The 19,735-nt window shown below is 38.2% G+C and overlaps 2 protein-coding genes across 2 annotated transcripts; one reads left to right on the top strand and one right to left on the bottom strand.

Annotated features, from left to right (window-relative positions):
* The first annotated feature begins 1,679 nt into the window (after positions 1 to 1,679).
* On the top strand, positions 1,680 to 7,879 carry LOC133873076 (uncharacterized). Its single transcript, XM_062310794.1, has 7 exons — positions 1,680 to 2,666; positions 4,304 to 4,448; positions 4,594 to 4,647; positions 4,743 to 4,834; positions 5,896 to 6,131; positions 6,393 to 6,563; positions 7,279 to 7,879. The coding sequence occupies exons 1-7, from the start codon at positions 1,831 to 1,833 to the stop codon at positions 7,374 to 7,376; spliced, it is 1,632 nt and encodes a 543-aa protein (XP_062166778.1). The 5' UTR covers positions 1,680 to 1,830; the 3' UTR covers positions 7,377 to 7,879.
* Positions 7,880 to 8,410: 531 nt separating this feature from the next.
* Positions 8,411 to 11,048, bottom strand: LOC133873052 (leucine-rich repeat receptor-like protein kinase PXC1). Its single transcript, XM_062310765.1, has 2 exons — positions 9,589 to 11,048; positions 8,411 to 9,388 (listed from the first exon to the last, which is right to left on the bottom strand). The coding sequence occupies exons 1-2, from the start codon at positions 10,940 to 10,942 to the stop codon at positions 8,715 to 8,717; spliced, it is 2,028 nt and encodes a 675-aa protein (XP_062166749.1). The 5' UTR covers positions 10,943 to 11,048; the 3' UTR covers positions 8,411 to 8,714.
* Between the last annotated feature and the right edge of the window lie 8,687 nt (positions 11,049 to 19,735).

Below are 19,735 nucleotides of genomic sequence, written 5' to 3' on the forward strand. Positions count from 1 at the left end.
AAAGTTCAAAAGTAATAAAAGTTGCGCGTTTATCAAAAACAATAGAAGCGATCTAGCAATAATAGTGATTGCGTTCAACAATTATAATCGTGACTTGAATAGCAATAGTAAAAGTCACAATCTTTCTCCCTAGAGCCGGCCCTAGATAGCAAAAGCAGTTTTGTTAGGTGTTCAGGGGGGAAGGTTTCAACGCCTCCTTTTTCCAGTGGAGTTTTTCCCCCTCGTCCTTATAGGGTGGAGGAGGTTTATTGCTCTTTTCTGTCTGGAGTTAGTGGAGTTTTTGGGCTTTAGAGTTTTTGTTTCCTCGGGTTAAATTCGTTAGTGGTTAATCTTCTCCAGTAGAAGACTTCATGGGATTTTGGTTGGGGAGCAACTTTCTGATGTGTTTTCCTACGAAGTTTTTTACTTGGTTTTTCTTTGTTTAGGTTTTTTTTCTTTGGAGTCATATCTGCTCACTTCGACTGGTTTTTCCATGACACGCACTATCACGTCCCCCGTTTTGGAATATAAGGAGAACACGAACTTAGAGTTATAAAACATCCCCATAATTTAAAACATGCACACATTTTTTTCAGGAATAGCACATGGCTATATTTCATTATATATATAGTAGTTTTTTAGTTATTACATCATATTTTTAGGAATTTCAAAAAAATATGCACAATACAAAAGTTAGGCCGGTCTTTATCGATCTATTGCTCTTATGGGTGGGTTCTATGCCATCCATAAAGAAAAGACTCCAGTCTATAGTGTCATCTGAAAAGATTAGGGAGAAAAATGGGTGAGTTTGACAACTTAGTAAGGAAAACACAATAATAATAATGTAATTTTTTTTTTTTTTCAGAAATTCTAAATGGAGTTTAAATACTTCTACAAATAAAGAATTAGTTAAATTAAATATAATTAGATCAAATGCATGTATCATTTATATAACATGTAAGTTTTAACCTCCATTGGCCCAATTCCGCTTTTAATCATGAGCGGTGCACGTTTGGCTCGTCCCAAAGGACAATTATGGGCTCATCTTGTCGTCACAATGGAGAGTTGTACTGGGTTTGGAATTTTTCTAGGTGAAGGCCGCCCGGCCGATAGCTCACACTTTCGTCATTCCGTGTGGTTGCCATGCTATCCACATAACACATATATGATTCGGATCGTCTATAACATGATACCCTGGGAGTAAAACTGTATGCACATATAACATATACTATGAGGTGGGACAACTTTGGTGAGTCGAAGCAGTGGCAAAGGCAATACTGGACCCCAAGATTTGGGTTTTGATGGTCGTCGGTGGGTGGCTTTCGGCAGAAGGTGGGAGGGAGAGGGAAGATGGAGGAGCACGGGAGAGGAGATAAGGAGGGAAAAAAAAAAATTGGAGAATGAAAAATGTTAAAAAAAGAAAAAAAAAAAAAGAAAAAAAAAAGAAATCTAATATGTAATGCCACATCAGAATGTACGCATTTGAATGTGAGGAATTGGGCGTAAGTGTAGCAGCCCTCCAAGATGCCTAGACGGTGCTAGACGGAGGACAAGTGCAAGTGCTAAGCGGAGTACAAGTGCAGGGCAAACAAAAGCACATGATTTGATCAGCATGCAAAAACCAAAAGATGTACGATGCCGATTCTCACTCTCACCTATCCGGGTCCCACTCACTTTCCACGCGCCAGTACGTTTTATCAACCACTTAACGGGACCGTCAGAAGCTGTGACGGGCCATCCCCCACCAACTCTGACGGTTCCGTCAAGACACCTCCTCCGAGTTCCCAATTTCCCATCCTTCTCCGCTAACGTCGTCGTTCCCCAAGCCCTAACCCCGACTAACGTCCTCTAATGGCCTCCTGTGACGACTTCTCTCTCCTCGATGACGATCACCACCACCACCAATCAAACCCTAACCATCCCCAAATCCCAAACTCTCATCACCTCCACCAATCCTACGCGTCCCACCGCTTCGGAGCGAGGGCGACTACGGTCCACGCGCCACCACCTCCGACCCAACCGATCATCTCCCCCTCATCCGCCGCCGCCGGGAGCCCGCAGAGAATTAGTGGCGGGGAAGAAGAGGAAGATGACGACGGAGAAGACTACAACGACGCCGTTTTGTGTTCGAACGCGTTCGACAATGGCTCCGATCCGGCTAGGGTTAGAGTCGTCGATGTACGGAGCGATAAGAGGAAGGATCGTGAGGAGCTCAGCGACGGAGCTACCAACAATTACGGCTACAGCAACAACAACAATAACAACAAGAAATCGAAATCTTCTTCCGGCGGTGCGGGCACGTCAGGCGGCGGTGATTACCGGAAGGACAGGGAGGAGTGGAGCGACGCGGCGATCTCCTGCCTGCTCGACGCGTACACGGAGAAGTTCACGCAGCTGAACCGAGGGAACCTGCGAGGGAGGGACTGGGAGGAGGTCGCGGCGACGGTGAGCGAGCGGTGCGAGAAGCAGACTAAGAGCGTGGAACAGTGCAAGAACAAGGTGGACAATCTGAAGAAGCGCTACAAGCTCGAGCGCCAGAGGATGAGCAACGGCGGCGTTTCGGTCAGCCACTGGCCGTGGTTCAAGCAGATGGAACTCATAGTCGGGAATTCGCTGCCGGTAAAGACCGCTACCGATGACGATAAAGGTGGTGGCTCGGCCACAAGCACCCCTAGGCAATCGAAGAGGTATATTATTTGCGCTGTTTGCAAACGCTGTTGCTGAATCTGTTTACAATGGCGTTATTATTTATTCTACATTTGTGAGATAGCAATTTGCAGAAAATGCTTTATGCTTTTGGTTTTTCGATAAGAAATTCTGCCTAAAATTGGTAGGAGTAAGTGATTTGAGAGTCCAGTTTTCTTAGCATGGTGCTAGTGGATCGGGGATATTGATTCCCAATGTTTTGGGTACACATTATTAGTCTTGCTCTCACAGTCTCGCCACCAATTTTTTTTTTTTTTTAGCGAGTACAACACTAAATTTATTTAAAGCGAAAGGGCGCAACCAAGTACGAGGAAGGATTTATGGAATAATCCTAGTAACTGGTTTTATTTGTAGCTCCAGTGTAGCATAAAATGCAATAGGAGCAACAGAAACGTAAATAAACAGTATTTTTTTTATACAATATTCATAATTAGAAACAAATATTTTTTGCAAATTAAGGAGCATGAATTTGCTCTCCCACTTTCTCTCTGACTAATGTTTATACATCATCGTGTTCTTTGGAATGTTTACAAGTAGCTATCAGCAACCAGCTGAGATTTTAGAGGTGCTCTCTGCTTGTGAAAATGGATAAGTAGTTAGATGGAAAAGCACCTAGCTGCAGCTGAACTTATAAGCAGGTGTCTGAAAACTAACGGGTGCCTATCCTGAAAAATGTACATGGCTGGTCTCCTCATGCTCCTAGAACTTATATTTTTGTTGTTGGTTGTGTGGATGCCAATTGATTATAATTGACACCCTGGTGTAGGGTATGTACTTGTTGGCAATCTTTGTTGGTATGTGCAACTCTATGTATATAAATGTAAATTTCAAGCATTTGTGCTTTATGCGTTTGTACTTTTGTTGATGCGGTTGATACACACCATCTGAATTGTTTTCATATGTAAGGATATTGCTTATTTTTTCAGCGAGTATGTATTTAATTTTCATCATCATATGATTATTTACAATTTATATATGCTTATAAACGGGAATTCTACAATCCTTCACTTCATGCTTTTGGTTCAACACAGTCTTGCTGAAACTTAAACTAGGCATTATTAATTATGCACTGTTGCGAGTTCCATGCATCATTAATTCTTATATCTTCTTCTACTTGATCAGTTTGTATGAGGAAATGTAAAACTTAGTGAACTGGATCCAATAGGTGTGAATACAGTGAATTGCTTTTACTTTTGAGTTTTTTATCAGCATTTTTCTCTTGATTAGAAGAAGACCATATTTTGTGTTTGGAAAGATTTTGAATTGCATAATTCCTTGTGTGATAGCCAATGTATCAAGTAGTCCTCCCCATTCCAGTTTCAGGGCCATTAAGGTCTGAGGTAAATTTTACTTGTAGGGGCCTGGTTGTTTACTTGGCATGGACTTTGGTTATAATTGGTTTTATTGCCATCGGTATGATTTGATCCCAAGTTTGATAGTTTCAAAATTTTGACGTTCTCTATCTCTGACTTTCATATTGAATACTGGTTTCCTAGTTTATATATTAAATTATGTCAGTTTGGATGAACTATTGTTTGCATTCTTGTTTATTGTGAACATCATGAGGCTAATGTACCATTTTAATACTTAGTGTGTTATATCAAATTTGCTTTTGCAGATCTGCAATTGCATTGCCTGGTCCTCTAGGTCAGGTAAACAATGTCAAATCAAAATCAATATCAAACCCTAGATGGCGGAGAGTAGTCTTCAAAGTTAGTGGTGTTGCTCTTGCTGGCACTGGCCCTAACAATATTGACCCAAAGGTTTGGTGTAATCCCATTATAGATATAGAAACATTGATGGTATAAGCTTGAATATTGACCTCTTTAGTGAGTAAATAGTCTAATCCTAATGTGTTATCTGGGCTGTGAACTGAAGTTAAATTATTATTTTCTTCTTGATTGTCAGGTTGTAATGTTGATTGCAAGAGAAGTTGCAATGGCTTCCCGCCTTGGTGTAGAGGTATTAATTTTGGTTTGATTGCTCTCTGCAACATGGGATTTTTGCTGACTGTTTGAGCTGACGTTGAACATGCTTCTTTTTTTGTGATATCCCAGGTGGCAATTGTTATAGGCGGTCGTAACTTTTTTTGCGGAGATACATGGGTAAATGCAACAGGTTTAGAAAGATGTACTGCATACCAAATTGGGTAATGTTGTTAGTTTTAGAAGGCTTTGCATTCTGGAATTATAGTGCCTTTTCTTTTGAGTTATGGTTATACCTGAAGAAAATGAAGTGCGTAAGATGAAATTTTAGGATTTTTTTTTTTTGAAGTTTTCTTGGGGGTCTAGTGATGATAAATTGATAATTGTCACACAATATGCTATACATCTTATTCAACTGTCTTAATAAAATTTTATGAACTTGGCTGCATCTGTTCTGAAACCCATTTGCCACTGCTTTATCTGTTGCTGAATGTTGTTCTGTTTAAATAGATCTAGAATAAAACAGGAGAAGGTGCATTGAAAGACAGCTTCTAAAAATGCAATGAAAAGATAACGGGTTTTTCTTTGGTTTTAAATCTGATTTGTATGCATAACAAACTGTCCGTGTAACCACTCAGTAGCAAAGTTGAATTCTTAATTCCCTTACATCAGTTACATGTATACTTCTGTAGAGCATTACGTAATATTCTTATTACTTGGCTCAGAGCATTACACGTGGGTTCTGGGTATGAGGGTCTTAGGGTTGAGAGTTTATTTGGGTTTCTTCTTGTGGGTAGTTTTGTTTGTTCCTGTGTACGTAAGGCGTCTTATGCTTCTCATACTTGAGCGGGTTCTCTGGGGGAGTGTTGAACATATGTATACTGTTGGGAGGGTTGGTTCGGATGTGGTGCTTGAGCATATGCTTGAGCAGTTCTCTCTCTCTCTCTCTCTCGTTCTATTGGACAAAAGTGGCTTTCCTTTTTGCTTTTGCTCTTGATAAGGAGGGGGTAGATAATAATGTCTGTAAGCTGAGGACTTACATATGGCTGAGTTGATATTGCCTCCCTGATTAGGAGGAACTGTAAATAATAATTTTCTGTTGCATAGGAGGACATTTTCGGCTGTGTTTTTTTTTTTTTTCTTTTCTCTCTCTCTCTCTCTCTCTCTCTATATATATATACACATTTTAACTTAACAGATATATACATAAATATATTTCATTGTTTTATGTTTTTTTTTTTTCCCATGATAAAGTCTTATGGTTCTAACTCATAATATGCACCAGTATGATGGCAACTGTGATGAATTCCGTATTGCTCCAGTCAGCATTAGAGAAGATGGGAGTTCAGACACATGTGCAAACTGCATTTGCAATGCTGGAAGTTGCTGAACCATACAATAGGCAACGGGCCATCCGGCATCTGGAAAAAGGCAGAGTCGTAATTTTTGGTGGTACTGGTGCCAGTTTTGGAAATCCACCCTTCACCACTGACACTGCTGCGGCTGTTCGAGCTACAGAGGGTATGTATCTACCTCATCAAAAGTTAATGCATTTAATTTTCTCAAATTACCAAAATTTTGAATCATACTGGTGCACATGCTCTCTCTCTCTCTCTCTCTCTCTCTCTCTCTCTCTCTCTCTCTCTCTCTCTCTCATGCATGTGCGTGCTCTAACACCCACACATGCACAGACATGTAAATTTATGCAGACGCAACAGGCAAGCACATGTTTGCACACACCTTTTAGATCTTATGTGAATTTAGTGCTCTTTTTTTCCTCAGTTCATGCAGAGGCAGTCCTCAAGGGTACCAATGTTGATGGTGTGTATGACTGTACCTCCCGGGACAACAATTTTACATTTGAGCACATATCTTTCAGGGATTTGGCCTCCAGGGGAGTCACCCCCATGGACGCAATGGCACTTAACTACTGTGAAGAGAACAACACTCCTGGTTTGTGTAGTTTGTTTTGGTTCGGGGTGCATCTTTATATTGATAGACATTTTGAGTTCATTTGGTCACTTATCTCAGTTCATCATTTTTTTCACAGAAAATTAGTCCTATCTGTTTTAACAATTTTTTTTATTTTTATTTTGGATAAGTAATAAGCCAATCTTATTAAAAATGTGAGGCGCCCCTTAGTACACTGGAAGTATACAGAAGGGAACGCCTAACTAGATTACATGCACTATGTTATCTAATTGTCTACTTTTGTTGTAAAAGTATGTGAGTTACCATCCTGGGTTACTGGGTATGATAAGCTGTCAATAGTAATCAAATGAACCGAAAAGTACTTTGGGGTTGTTTATATTGATAGACATTTTGAGTTCATTTTGTCACTTATCTCAGTTCATTTTTTCACAGAAAATTAGTCCTATCTGTTTTAACAATTATTTTTTTTTGGATAAGTAATAAGCCAATCTTATAAAAAACGTGAGGCGCCCTTTAGTACACTGGGAGAATACAGCAGGAAGCGGCTAAGTAGATTACATGCACTATGTTATCTAATTGTCTACTTTTGTTGTAAAAGTATGTGAGTTACCATCCTGGGTTACTGGGTATGATAAGCTGTCAATAGTAATCAAATGAACCGAAAAGTACTTTGGGGTTGTTTATCATGATTGAATCCCATACCAATTAATTTTTTATTTTTATTTTTTATGTACAGTTGTGGTCTTTAATCTTCTTGAGCCTGGCAACATCTCAAAAGCACTCTGTGGAGAGCAAGTTGGTACATTGATTGATCAAACCGGAAGGATTAGCTAATATCTATGAGACTCTTATCTGATGCATTATTAGGTCTTGTAACCTCAGATGCTATGTCAAGTTAATAGACCTTCTTAGAAAAGTTGGTGGGCGCCTTTAGTTCAGCTGCCGGCTACTCTTTACCGAGGCTTGGATGGTTCTCTTGATTCATAATTTGCCACCTGTAATGCACATGAGAGGTGGTTAAAGGTTCGGCAAGGCCTGTGCTATTCGTTGATTATTTACTGTTTGCTCTGTTTGATATCTGCATCTTATTAGTGAGGTGCCGATTTTTCTTGTATTTTATATCTGTAAATGTTGTTGACTTAACAGAAGCATTAGTTGGGATAGAACAGTTAATTCGGGCGAATAATTAACAGTGAGTGTACTGATAGTGGGTGTTAGAGCAAGATACACAGTTCAAAGTCATGAGTGTCCTTATAGATTGTAATTGTTTTACTGTAACAGGAACGATGGAATTCGGATATTTTAAATTTTAAATGTGTTATTGAACTGCTAAATAATGCTTCCTAATATTGTAATTTTTTTTTTTTTTGGGGGGGGGGGGGGGGGGGGTGTAGAATGCTGTATGATTGAAATATTCGCATTCTGTGAGATGATTGTGTTCGTATATAGTTCATTTTTAAAACTTGATGAAGGATCTAAACCTCAGAAACTATTGAGGTTCTGGAATTTGAAGGGTTACTGTAGATGATCAGGATTTGGTTTATTTTAGCCTTCTCCAGTATTAGGTTGTCTGTTGAAGAGTGGAAAGTGAGGAATATGAGTGGAACTAATGCCACTCTTCCATGTTGGTAGGCTGATTATCAAATTTGTGTTTCAAGAGGATGGACAAAGAGCAAAGAGGTGTTAACGTGTTTTGGAGGGGTTTTTTTTTTTTTTTTTTTGAAAGTGTATTAATTTGACATAAATGTGAAAATTGTTTGTGTATTGAGGAGTGCTGCCTCCTCTGGAGATAAGTTTCGGAGGCACGGGAGCTTGCAGGGTAAGTAGGCCATTGGGAGAGCAAAAAACTCAGCCTGGACAACCACCAGTCCTGAGATTCTCTTGCTTTGAAAATAACTAATAGCAAAACTAAATTACATAACACAAGACTAATAATAGAACTGTGTTGTTGGGTAATGAACGAGACCATCAGATATCTCCACCACCAACAAAGCTGGAAAACATAAAGCTTACAAATATTACAGAGAGCAACCATAGGTTCTAACAAGATTGTCTGCAACAGCCAGAATTTGCAGCGAGATAATGCAAATGAAAAATGGAGGATATAAATGAGGATAGAAGCAACCGATTTAGTACTGGGAAATTACTGAGGCAATTTAAGATGAGGATGCCTCAAGGCAGGCCATCTTCAGTGGTGGCAAGCGAAGGCGAAAGTGAATTGCGCGATTCATCGTAATCGTCCCCAAGAGGGGACTGCTCCACCCTGATGTCCTCTATCATCTTTGCCACTTCCACCATTGTTGGCCTCTTCTCAGGCTGTGGCACCACACAGGCCAACGCCACATGAAGCATCGACACAAGCTCTTCCTCAATGTTCTTATACCTTAAAAGCTCCTGATCGAACACTTCAGCGGTCCACTCTTCCTTCACAACCGATCGAACCCATTTGGGAAGGTCCACAGCCTGTTCCTCCTCGTCGGCTCGTGGCCGAGTCGGTGAAGGGTACTGGGATGGAGCTCTCCCTGTAAGAACCTCCAGCAACAAGACCCCGAAACTGTACACATCTGCCTTTTGAGACAGCCTCTTGACCTCTGCTTGTTCAGGAGCCCTGTAGCCTCCTAATCTTGCAATGGCATGAACGGGGTTTAGAAGCAACGAGAGTCCAAAATCAGAAATGCAAGCCACGCCATTCTTGTCAAGGAGCACATTCGAAGATTTCACATTCCCATGAGGTATTTTCGATATGCTGTACTCTTCATGAATTTTTGCAAGCCCTCGAGCCGCTCCTAGCACCAAGCTGATCCTCGTAGTCCAATCCAAAGGAATTCTCCCGGGACCCCGATTCCCTAAATTTGTATAAACCAAACATATATCAAGAACCACACAACATAGTTATTCAAACATACCACAATATATATATGAAGAAGTATAACTAATTGAACAAAGTTTTTGCCGGATCAGAAGAATTTTCTTCAATTCAGTCTATGAAGAGTCCAAAATGTATGTAATTATGACATGCATTTTTTGTTTATTAAAACATACTGACCATGAAGAAGTGAATGCAAGCTCCCATTGGGAAGATAATCATAGACAAGAAGCTTCTCCTCCTTGGCATAGTAATAAGCTCTAAACCTCACAATATTTTGGTGCTTGAGCTTCCCAATCACATCCATATACTGCTCAAAATCCGTCCTCGCACACGGGTTCGCGTCCTTGAGCCGCTTCACCGCCATGACGCCCCCGTCATCGAGAACCGCCTTGTACACCGTCCCCAAGCTCCCCTTCCCAAGCATCTCCGCCGACGCACGCAGCAAATCCTCCAGCTCAAACTTCTTCCTGTCGAAGAACACGAGCTTACTTCGGTCCGTAGCGTTAGTCCCATCGCTACTATCTCCACCTCCATTGTTCGCATACACTTTCTTCTCACTCCCACCATAGCTGCTCCTCCTCCTCTTCCCACTCTCGCTCCCGGTCATCGAGCTCGAGAAGCTCCGGTCTCTCGCGCAGTAATGCGCCACCACGAACGACACGATCACTAGCAACGCCACGCAGTTCGCTACCGCAATCGCCACTATTGCACCGGTGCTCAGCCCCTTTCGCGATCTTCCTTTGCTTTGACTTGTCGCAGGCGCTTGGGGAAACGAGCTCGGGTTCGACGGCACTGTCGTCTGAGACGAAGCCGACGCCGGAAGAACATCTGTGAACGAGCAATTCGCTAACGGGCTCGACCCACATAGCCCTTCGTTCCCGGAAAAGCTTTTTTCGCCGAATTTTCTCAGCAATCCGTCCGGTAACCGACCGTACAGCTCATTTCTCGTCAGGTTCAGCTCCTTGAGGTTCACCAGAGAGACAGAGAGGTCGGGAACCACCCCAGAGAGCGCGTTGTTCTGCAACCGAAGCGTGAGGAGCCCAGTCAAGGAAGTCAATTGTTTCGGAATCGGGCCTCGGAGGTTGTTGTCGGATATGTCGAGGCGGAGGAGGCGCTGGAGGGAGGATATCTCCGGTGGGATCCCGCCGGAGAGGTCGTTGCCCGAGAGGTAGAGGAGCTTGAGGTTGGTGCAGTTGGTGAGGGGTAAAACGGTGCCGTTCATTCGGTTGTTGTGGAGGTCTATAAAGCGGAGCTGGTCGAGCTGGGCGAGAGAGCCGAGCGGGCCGCGGAGGTTGAGCGAAGGGAGTGAGAGAGCAATGACTCGGCTGTGGTGTGAGGAGCAGCGGACACCAAGCCATGCAGCGGCGCAGGCGTCGCCGCCGCTCCAGTTGGACTGGAGCTCACCGTGGGCGTCGGTCTGGAGGCGAAAGCGGGTGAGTGCGTCTGTGTCGTTTGGTAGAGAGAGAGAGAGGGAAAGGAAGTCCAAGGCAAAGGCTAAGGCTAAGAGTAAGGGATAAGGATTTTTCTTCATCCTCGCTTGGTGTTTTTGGGTGTGTGAGCGGGAAGAGTAGGCAAGGAGGAGAGTGTTTTAAAAATTGTTGTATAATTATGTTCAAACCTCAACCTTATGAGTCATCTCTCTCTCTCTCTCTCTCTCTCTCCTAAGTTAAAAAATAATATATGAGAAAATTAAACAGTATCTATGCTTTCTTTCTCATGTCATGGTGGTCTAGTGAGGGGAAGAGGTATGATGATTAAAGGGTGGGAGGGAGTGGGTATGATTAAAGGTGACAATAATAATTAATATTATGGGAATGACTGTGGGGGGTGGTTGGGAGAATGATTGCACTTCCCTCCCACTCCTCTCAAATTGAATGAGTGGGGGAGTCTTCTCTTTTTTCTCTTTTTCTTTAACCAATTCAACATTTTGGGTGCCCTGCATATTTTGCATGCATAGTAGCCACTAGCCAGGGAGTAGGGAGCCCTAAATTGCAAATTTTTTTTATCAGAAAAATGCTATATTTATATATCTTTATAATTTTTAATAAGTGTAAGCATGAAATTAAAGAATGTTAAATGCTGACAACTTTTGACTCTAATCACACGTAGACAGTCTACGTGTAGAAAATTATAAAAGAATTAAGATCCTCTTAATTTCAAGTGAAATGAAAAAAAAAAAAAAAATCATTTTATTTCATGTTAAGATTAGATTTTACATTAAATGGTATACATAGACAAGGTTAAATGCTGTAAATTTAATTAATACCATCAAATAGTTTTTTTTTTTAAGTTCCAAGAAGAATGAAAGGATCTGTTCCCTTAAAAAAAGAAGATCATGCCATGGTTATTAAATTATGATTTATGGATTCTCTACTGTGACTTTTGATCCTGCGAATTCCAAAGATCGAGCTCAAGAGCTTAGAGCACGGTTATTGCATGTGGTAGCTCCTAGCAATTGAATGGATTCCATATTACAACTGTCGGTAGGGTTGACTCAAGCTGGTTTCTTTCTACATAATAACAAAGAGTCACTCTATATTTATATATTTTAATCCCTTCGCCCTTCATCAATTCTCAATCAGCAACAGAATCCACAGCTGCTTTATTACTTTTGCATATAATCAAGTTATTTCCCTACAAGAAGAAAATGGAGCCTACAAGGAGCACGAATTAGCATGATCCTCACTAACCATCCTCTTAATTGGTCGCCAAATTTCCAGTCGCAGCGATACAGTTTGTCAGGATAGTCTAATTGTATTGCTATATAGGTTAATTATAAATCATCAGTCCATTTAATTATATAAACGGGTCATATATTTAAACCCTAATTAATCCGTTAATTTTTGTGTTGGATTCGTATTGTAATCGTGGGTCATGTAAAAAATTATCACTCCTACCCAATTGTAATGAAGCAAAATTGGTATCAAAACCAATGATCGAGCTAGCTAGAACCATGACCAACCAGTGGATTGAAATAGACCTACAATACTTAAATTTTGACATGGTAGAAAGTTCCAAGAAGCAGTCTCTGATCGAAGCACCAATGAGGCAATGAGATAGCTCATAATCTTGACAAATGGGCATGCATCATCGATCCCTGCCACAATGAGTTCCATAGTAAAGAGTAATGATCAGACCATATTGGCAGATGGGTTAATTAATATACAATTAAAGTTATCACCTTAGACTTTTTTTTTCGGGGAAGAAGAAGTATTCAAATTCAATGGTGCACGCAGCACCCTCCAGAGTCAATGTCATATAAGGCCAACAAACTATATATATATATATATATACATAGGTTTTGGGGAAAGATTTCCTTTAAACTAGTTTAAGATTTTTCTAATATAGTCTCACGTACATTTCTTAATGTTACATAAAATGCATTTGATTTGATAATTAATTGAGTAATTCTATTAAAAATATATGAAAATCGCATACTTTAATAAGAATAAATGTAAGTTTAATAGATAGCATTAATTTTTTTTTAACAGATTGTAATATATATATATATCAATTGGAAGGATTTTCTCTGAGAAGAATTTTTTTTTTTTTTTTTTTAAGGTTATAAATTACGTAAAGATAGAACTAGGGAAAAAGAAAAGGAAAGAAAAAACACAAAAGAGAATAAATTGAATATAATACATAATGATTTGTCTGCTGTTCCCTCTTCCTTCCTTTCCATCATATCGTGGAAGGAAAAAGCACACAACTTTAAGTCATCAGAAAGCAAAGTTGCTCGATCTACTGCCCCCATAATGATGATCGGAATATCGTGGAAACAGACATGGCTTAACACCTCGATTAATTAATTTATACACTTTTTTCTTAATGTAGAACGTCCAAATCCAATTGGGTTAACATATATATTCACAAAGAATTAGTGTGATTAATATGCAGCACTTTATTGCATGGGATAAAATGTTGATATACTTTAAAGGACCGTCTCCTATCTCTTTTTTTAGCGCGAGTCAAATGACATTAAATATTAACTGTTTGTCACATAAGGAGATTATATCTAGTGATGCTTCCATACCACATTCAGCGTGAATTGTTCGGAACTCGTTCATGCATAGAAGTATAAACTTTTTTAACGAAGATAGTGATTAATTAAGTACTATACAGCAGTCTAATATGATTCTTTTACAGCCGTTGAAATGATGTTGTTAGGCCGATTTGAATCTGGACTTGTCAACACCTAAAATGAGTTATCTGGCCAAGGCTAGCTGGGGATAAATTCCAGGTGTATCAATAGTGAACTATTGTACCTGTCACTGTTGTTTTGAATAATTGAATTTAGCTACGTACGTTCAAAGGAAGCTAGCCAAGCCTAAACTAGGTCAAAATCTAGGCAATTTTCAGGTTACTGTTTTTTCAGAGCAAACCCTGATACAATTGTTACCTTTCCAGCTGGAGAATTATCTTCAAAAGTTTTGTTTTTAATCCAAAAAAAAAAAAGAAATCATTTATTTAAATTTAAATTTTTCTGATTTTCAATGCCACATGGTGGGCTCATTGGTGGTACACACTCCCAACTCTCAGCCTTCATCTTCATGAGTATATATATAGTAATGCTGTCGCAAAAAGTGAAGGACTTGCTTCAGCTTTCTTTTCTTTAATTCGATCTTCTGATTCATAAAGATGCGTTTTGCCCTCTACTTACCAACACATTGCAATAAAGTGGAAAAGGAGAGAGGAGAAATTGAAGGCGGGATTGGCGTTCTAATTTTCTGCCATTCACCCAGTCAGCTGCCGGTGAGCATGCAGAAGCATGAGACTTACACGTGGAGGGATGAAAATTTGTGTTAACATGTTGGATACGGGTCGTGTCAATGTAGTAATTTTTGTTCGTGTGTTGGATATAAATCGTACTGAGATGTAAGTATAAGACTATAAATTTATATAATTAAATTGCAAACCCTAAATATGTTGTGTATAAGTTTATATAAATCGATTATAACCTGACCAATTTAATTAACGAATCAGACATTTCAGCCCTAACCCGTTAATTTCATATTGGGTTCACAAATTGTGTAAAATATTAACAATCCTAAAATCTAAATTGATGTTAATTACATGGTGTGTTAATCTTATTAAAAATATATTTAAAAATTCTATAGAGATAAATGCACTGTTGGTCCCTGTGATTGGCCATAATTATTTTTCACTTCCTGTGGTTCAAAAAGTTCATAAGAGATTCTCGTAGTAAACAATAATTACAAATTAGTCCTGAACATATTTTCCATCCAAAAGTTAACAGATTCCGTTAGTCAGTTACGTTACACCCAATAGAAAGTTGACACGTGTCCATTACAATAAAAATAAAATAAAATAAAAATAAATAAATAAATGAATATATATATATATATATATTCTTTAAAAAAAAAAAAAAAAAAAACACAAAGGGGTCAGCCACCCCGTGGCCTTTAATCATTCATCAAACTTAATCACAGGGAAAAGTCCCTTGCCTTCACCAAAACCTAAATCCCAGGAGATCGAGGAAAAAGGGGAAGAGAATCTTTCGTTCTCTTTTCTTTGTTCTCTCTTCCTTTCAGAGTCTGCCTGCTTCCCTTTGATATCCCAATTATTTGGGAATCTGGGGCAAGATTTTCTGCTGGGACTGCGGGTAGGTTCGTCTTACATTTTCTTTGCTTGTATATAAATCTTTAGGATCAGGAAAGAACAAAGAAGACCCACTTTGCATCTGTCTGGAGTTGTTGTTGTCGTCTTACTTGGACAACGTTTGTGATTTCTGAGATGGGTTTCTTTGTTGATTAACAAGAGGGTTGTGGAAAGGGAGGTTCTTGGGGTGGCGTTAAAAGTATGATAAGATGAAAACAGGTGGATTCTGTTCGTTTCAAGTCACGGGTTGGCCAAGGAGTTGTCTGTTTTTCATCTAACTGGGGGTGCGAGCCACCCCTGAGAATGGCCGGGGGTGACACGCAACCAACCCCATTGGCCGGGCCAAAAGCCACCCCTTTGTTTTATTTTTATTATTTTAAAAAAATTAATATTTTTATTTATTGTAATGAACATATATCGATTTTTTATTGGGTGTGATGTGACTGACTAACGAAATTTATTAATTTATTAGATGAAAAATTGGTTTAAGAAGTGATTTGTAATTATTGTTTATCACGAGTACTTCTAATGAACTTTTTGAACCACATGGAGTAAAAAATAATTATGATCAACCTTAAAGATCAACAATAAAATTATCTCATTATATTATCTTGGAATATATATGTTGGTTTAATAAATTAAATTAAAGAAATGCCTTCCAATTTAATTTCTTTAAAAACAATTCTGACAAAATTATTTCATTGGAAATGAAACGACGCGCAGGGATTTAAAGATGTTTCTAGACCCAAATAAAGCGAACGCAGAAGCCTGAGACTGCAGTTTTATCTGACTGCCCCAGAAAACAAAAAATAAAAAACAAAAAATAAAAAACAAAAAAGATAAAAGCTAATCTGACTGCTTGTTGGTCTTCTTCTTTTTCTGAGCCTGACTAGAATGTCGGTCTTTATTTTTTATTTTTTAATCGAAAGTCACTTCAACTTTTGTGGGTCAATCCCGACTTTCAAACTTTATTTTTTTATTTATTTTTTATTTTTTTCCTCCTTCTTCTTCTTCTTCAAATTGATATGAGATTCACTTGTTTAAATAAAATTTTGGGTTATTTAGCCATCTCGTTCAGACAACAATTGTGAGAAAGTTATATGAATCTTACTTGTTTAAATAAATTTTAAATTGTTTAATCACCTATTCGGATATGTAAATTTCATAAAAATTCTCACAATTACCGCTTAAATGACTAGCAATTCGGATAATAAAATTATCAAAAATTCTATAAAAAAAACTGTACACCTTAAGCCATAGGCTAAATAGAAGCTAAGAATGTGACCAAGCATTTTGCACTTTCATATAAAGTCCCGCTCTAATGTGGAATTTTGGATAATGGGATTATTGGTTTAAGATTGTAATCCAAATATACATTTTTAAACAAAATTATATTTGTCTCATTTGAAAAAAATAACGGTTGCATGCAAGAGAATGCAATTTTAACTATGCACAATTTTAAAAGTTGAATCGTAATTTCAACAACTCAATCGTAATTTTACTAAATACTTACTGTATATTTTAAAATATTGTTATTTTTTTAAATCACAACTTTTAAAACAACTAGACGGCATTAATAACTAACTAATTGAGTGGGATGGGTCTGATGTTGTAATAATGAGCTTGTTTGGCAAAGATATGTACAGAACAGAACAGAGTAGTGCGTTGTTAGTTTTAGAATTAGTAAAAAGTGATGATGTGATATAAAATAAAAAGGATTTGTATAAAAAAGTGAAAAAGTTTTGTATTGTAATGAATTTTTTTATTTGAATAGGAATAAAAAATTATTGATGTGATATAAAAAGTGAAAAAAGTGAAAATGTTTTGATGTTGATTGGTGGTAAAAAATATAAAAAAAGAAAAAGAAAAAAAGGTACATGAACAGTAACAACATTATGCTGTTCTGTTTTGTAACTTATCAATGGGCTTGTTTGGAAAAGCCAGGAACGAAACAGAATAGTGGGTGTCACTATTCATTTTTTTTTTCCCAATAATAATCAACATCAAAATATTCTAATTTTTTTTTTCACTTTTTATATCATATTAATAATTTTTTTTATTACTATTCAAATACAAAATTCACAATAATACAATTTTTTTTTTTTTTTTTTACAAATTCTTTTTACTTTATATTACATCATCACTTTTTACTAATTTCAAAATTAACAATCCACTATTTTGTTCTGTACAAGTATTTGCCAAACAACACCAATAATTTAGGTAGACATTAGTGCTAAATATTGGGATGTTGAAAATAAATTAATAACGATGCACATATGTTAGCTCTATGGCCTCTAATTGATGTGGCTTGAGGTCGTCGGTTGAGACGCTTTCATTTAAGTTGTCCATCTATCCCCCATATTTGGAAGTTGGAACCCTTCATTCCACACGACATGTTCATTTTCTCTACAAAATATCATGGGGAGAGGTTTTTGTTAATAATGTTTTTGTTTTGAAAAGAAAAAATAATATGGAGAATGAAAACATTTTTCAATCAAAGTCTAGTTTAGGCATGGATAATGATCAATGGTAATTATTTACTTAAATTGCTAGAAATTTCGAATGTTATTGTAAGAGACACTCTTATACGACCCAACTGTTTAGATAGATCTTAGATTGCCCAAGCACTTGTCTAGGCAGGTAGACCCTACGAAGATTTTCTCACAATTAACTATCCAGTTTGCTAGCAATTCAGATAAAAGATAATGCTAGAAACATATTTTTATCTCATAACTATTATATAATGCTGATGTGAGCCGTGATGGTCCATTGGATCAATCCTTATTAAAAAAAGAAAAAAAATCTAAAAATTAATTCAAACTGCATATCAACATACCCTTCCGACAAACAAAATTAGTTGGGATCTGAATTCTTGATAGGTACATATTGGTACTTCAAACATTACGACCTTGAAAACAGTGAAACACACAACTTTGCTCTACCTGAACTGACTGGAGATCGCTTGGGTAGTCCTATAACATATATGTTTACATGAAATGTTCATCTTCTGAGCCATTTATTAACTCAAGAAGGAAAAGGCAGAACAAAAGTACCAAATACCCAACTCTCTTGTACCTGGCACTCACACCTAACAATAGTACCCGCTGGGAAATTGTGCTGGACTATCCCAAATTAGTCCAAAATAAATCATAAGCAACTGAACTGACACATACCAACACCCGTTAATATATCCTGCCATTTCTGCCAATTGCCAAATGAGTTATCCCCAACAAACTTTCGATCTTCCTTTGAGGAAAAGCTGCATAAAAGTCAAGATGGTTTGTAGTCGGGTCATTCAAAAAAAAAAAAAAAAACTACCATCACCTCACTTAGCTCTTTCACTATTTTCTCACCATCGTTGAGTTCCTATATAGTGTCACATTCTTCATCATCGTGCCACCGTACAAGGTGACCGAACTACCCTTTGGCGATTAAAGGTGGTTCAGCTAACCCTAATTAACTTTGAAAAATACTAAAAATACTAAATCTTTTACTAAAAAATTCAACTGTAAATGTAAACTATTTCATTTTTGTTAAGCATCCCTGTGAGCACTCATTTTAAAAGTCTCTTACCTCTCTATTAGTACTATTACAGGGTAACTTAGCATCAAGTCTTACCTTCATATACCATACAATCCTTTTTTAGGAAAATCTACCCGATTCAGTCTGGAACTTGGACTTGGCCAGCCAACAAACCCCTCCAATTGGGTAAAGAAGTAATTCTGAGTATGTTACATTTAAATACAACTTCAATTAAAACTTAAAAGATCCACGAAGACTTGGATTTTACGGGACTGAATTGAAATTTTCTGAAATTTACAAAACCTGAGATGTCTGGGCAAATGGACCTTGTATCCCAAGCACTTCAGGCCCTGAAATTTCATTTCTCATTCCCAACCCGAATTTCTTGAAATTCAGACTGAAAATTTCAGGGAATTGAGATCTTTATCGGATTAGTATTTCTCAATTTTCAAAGAGAACCACTTAGTTTTTTTTTTTTTTGAAGAAAGAGTACTGTTTTCATTAAAAAAAAACCAAAGACCAAAATGTCCAATTACATTGTTAAGGAATACCATGACTCCCTAAACATAAAATCAGAACTAATTTATAATTTGAGAGCAAACTACCTAAAAAAACCCAAAAATTACAAGAACAAACATTGGAAGCCACCCTAACCAAATAAGCACCACTACTAAAAAAAGATGGTTGATCTACGCTATAAAGCGAAAAACTCAAATAAAATCCAAGCATCTAATAGGCACCTTGTAGATCTAACTAAAGAACACATCATCTGACAAACAACACCCCCACAAACGAAGGTGGTTGGAAAACTGCAACTAAGAAAACCAAAAAACAAAACAACAGAAAAAAAAAAACACCACCCAAACAGAGCCTCGGTGCGGGGAGGGAGGAGCCGCCAGCAGGAAAACACCTGATCTTCCGAGAAACCGCCGTCCGACGTGGTAGTGGAAGCCGGGAGAGTGGCGCGTGGCCAACACGAGCTAGGAAGGTCCCGGGCGCATGAATGCCATGCGCCGATATGGAGGGGGCGGTGGGGAACATGCTGAACGTTGGGGGACTCGGAGGACGCCGATGAACCCAAAGGTGAGGCCAGTGTCGTGCAATAATGGAGAGAGAAGCATAGATCTAGATCCTAAAATTTCGATCTAAACAAATCTTCCAAAAACACACAACACACGCCTTC

The sequence above is a fragment of the Alnus glutinosa genome, chromosome 7 (genome assembly GCF_958979055.1).
Source record: "Alnus glutinosa chromosome 7, dhAlnGlut1.1, whole genome shotgun sequence".
In the NCBI taxonomy this organism is placed as follows: domain Eukaryota; kingdom Viridiplantae; phylum Streptophyta; class Magnoliopsida; order Fagales; family Betulaceae; genus Alnus; species Alnus glutinosa.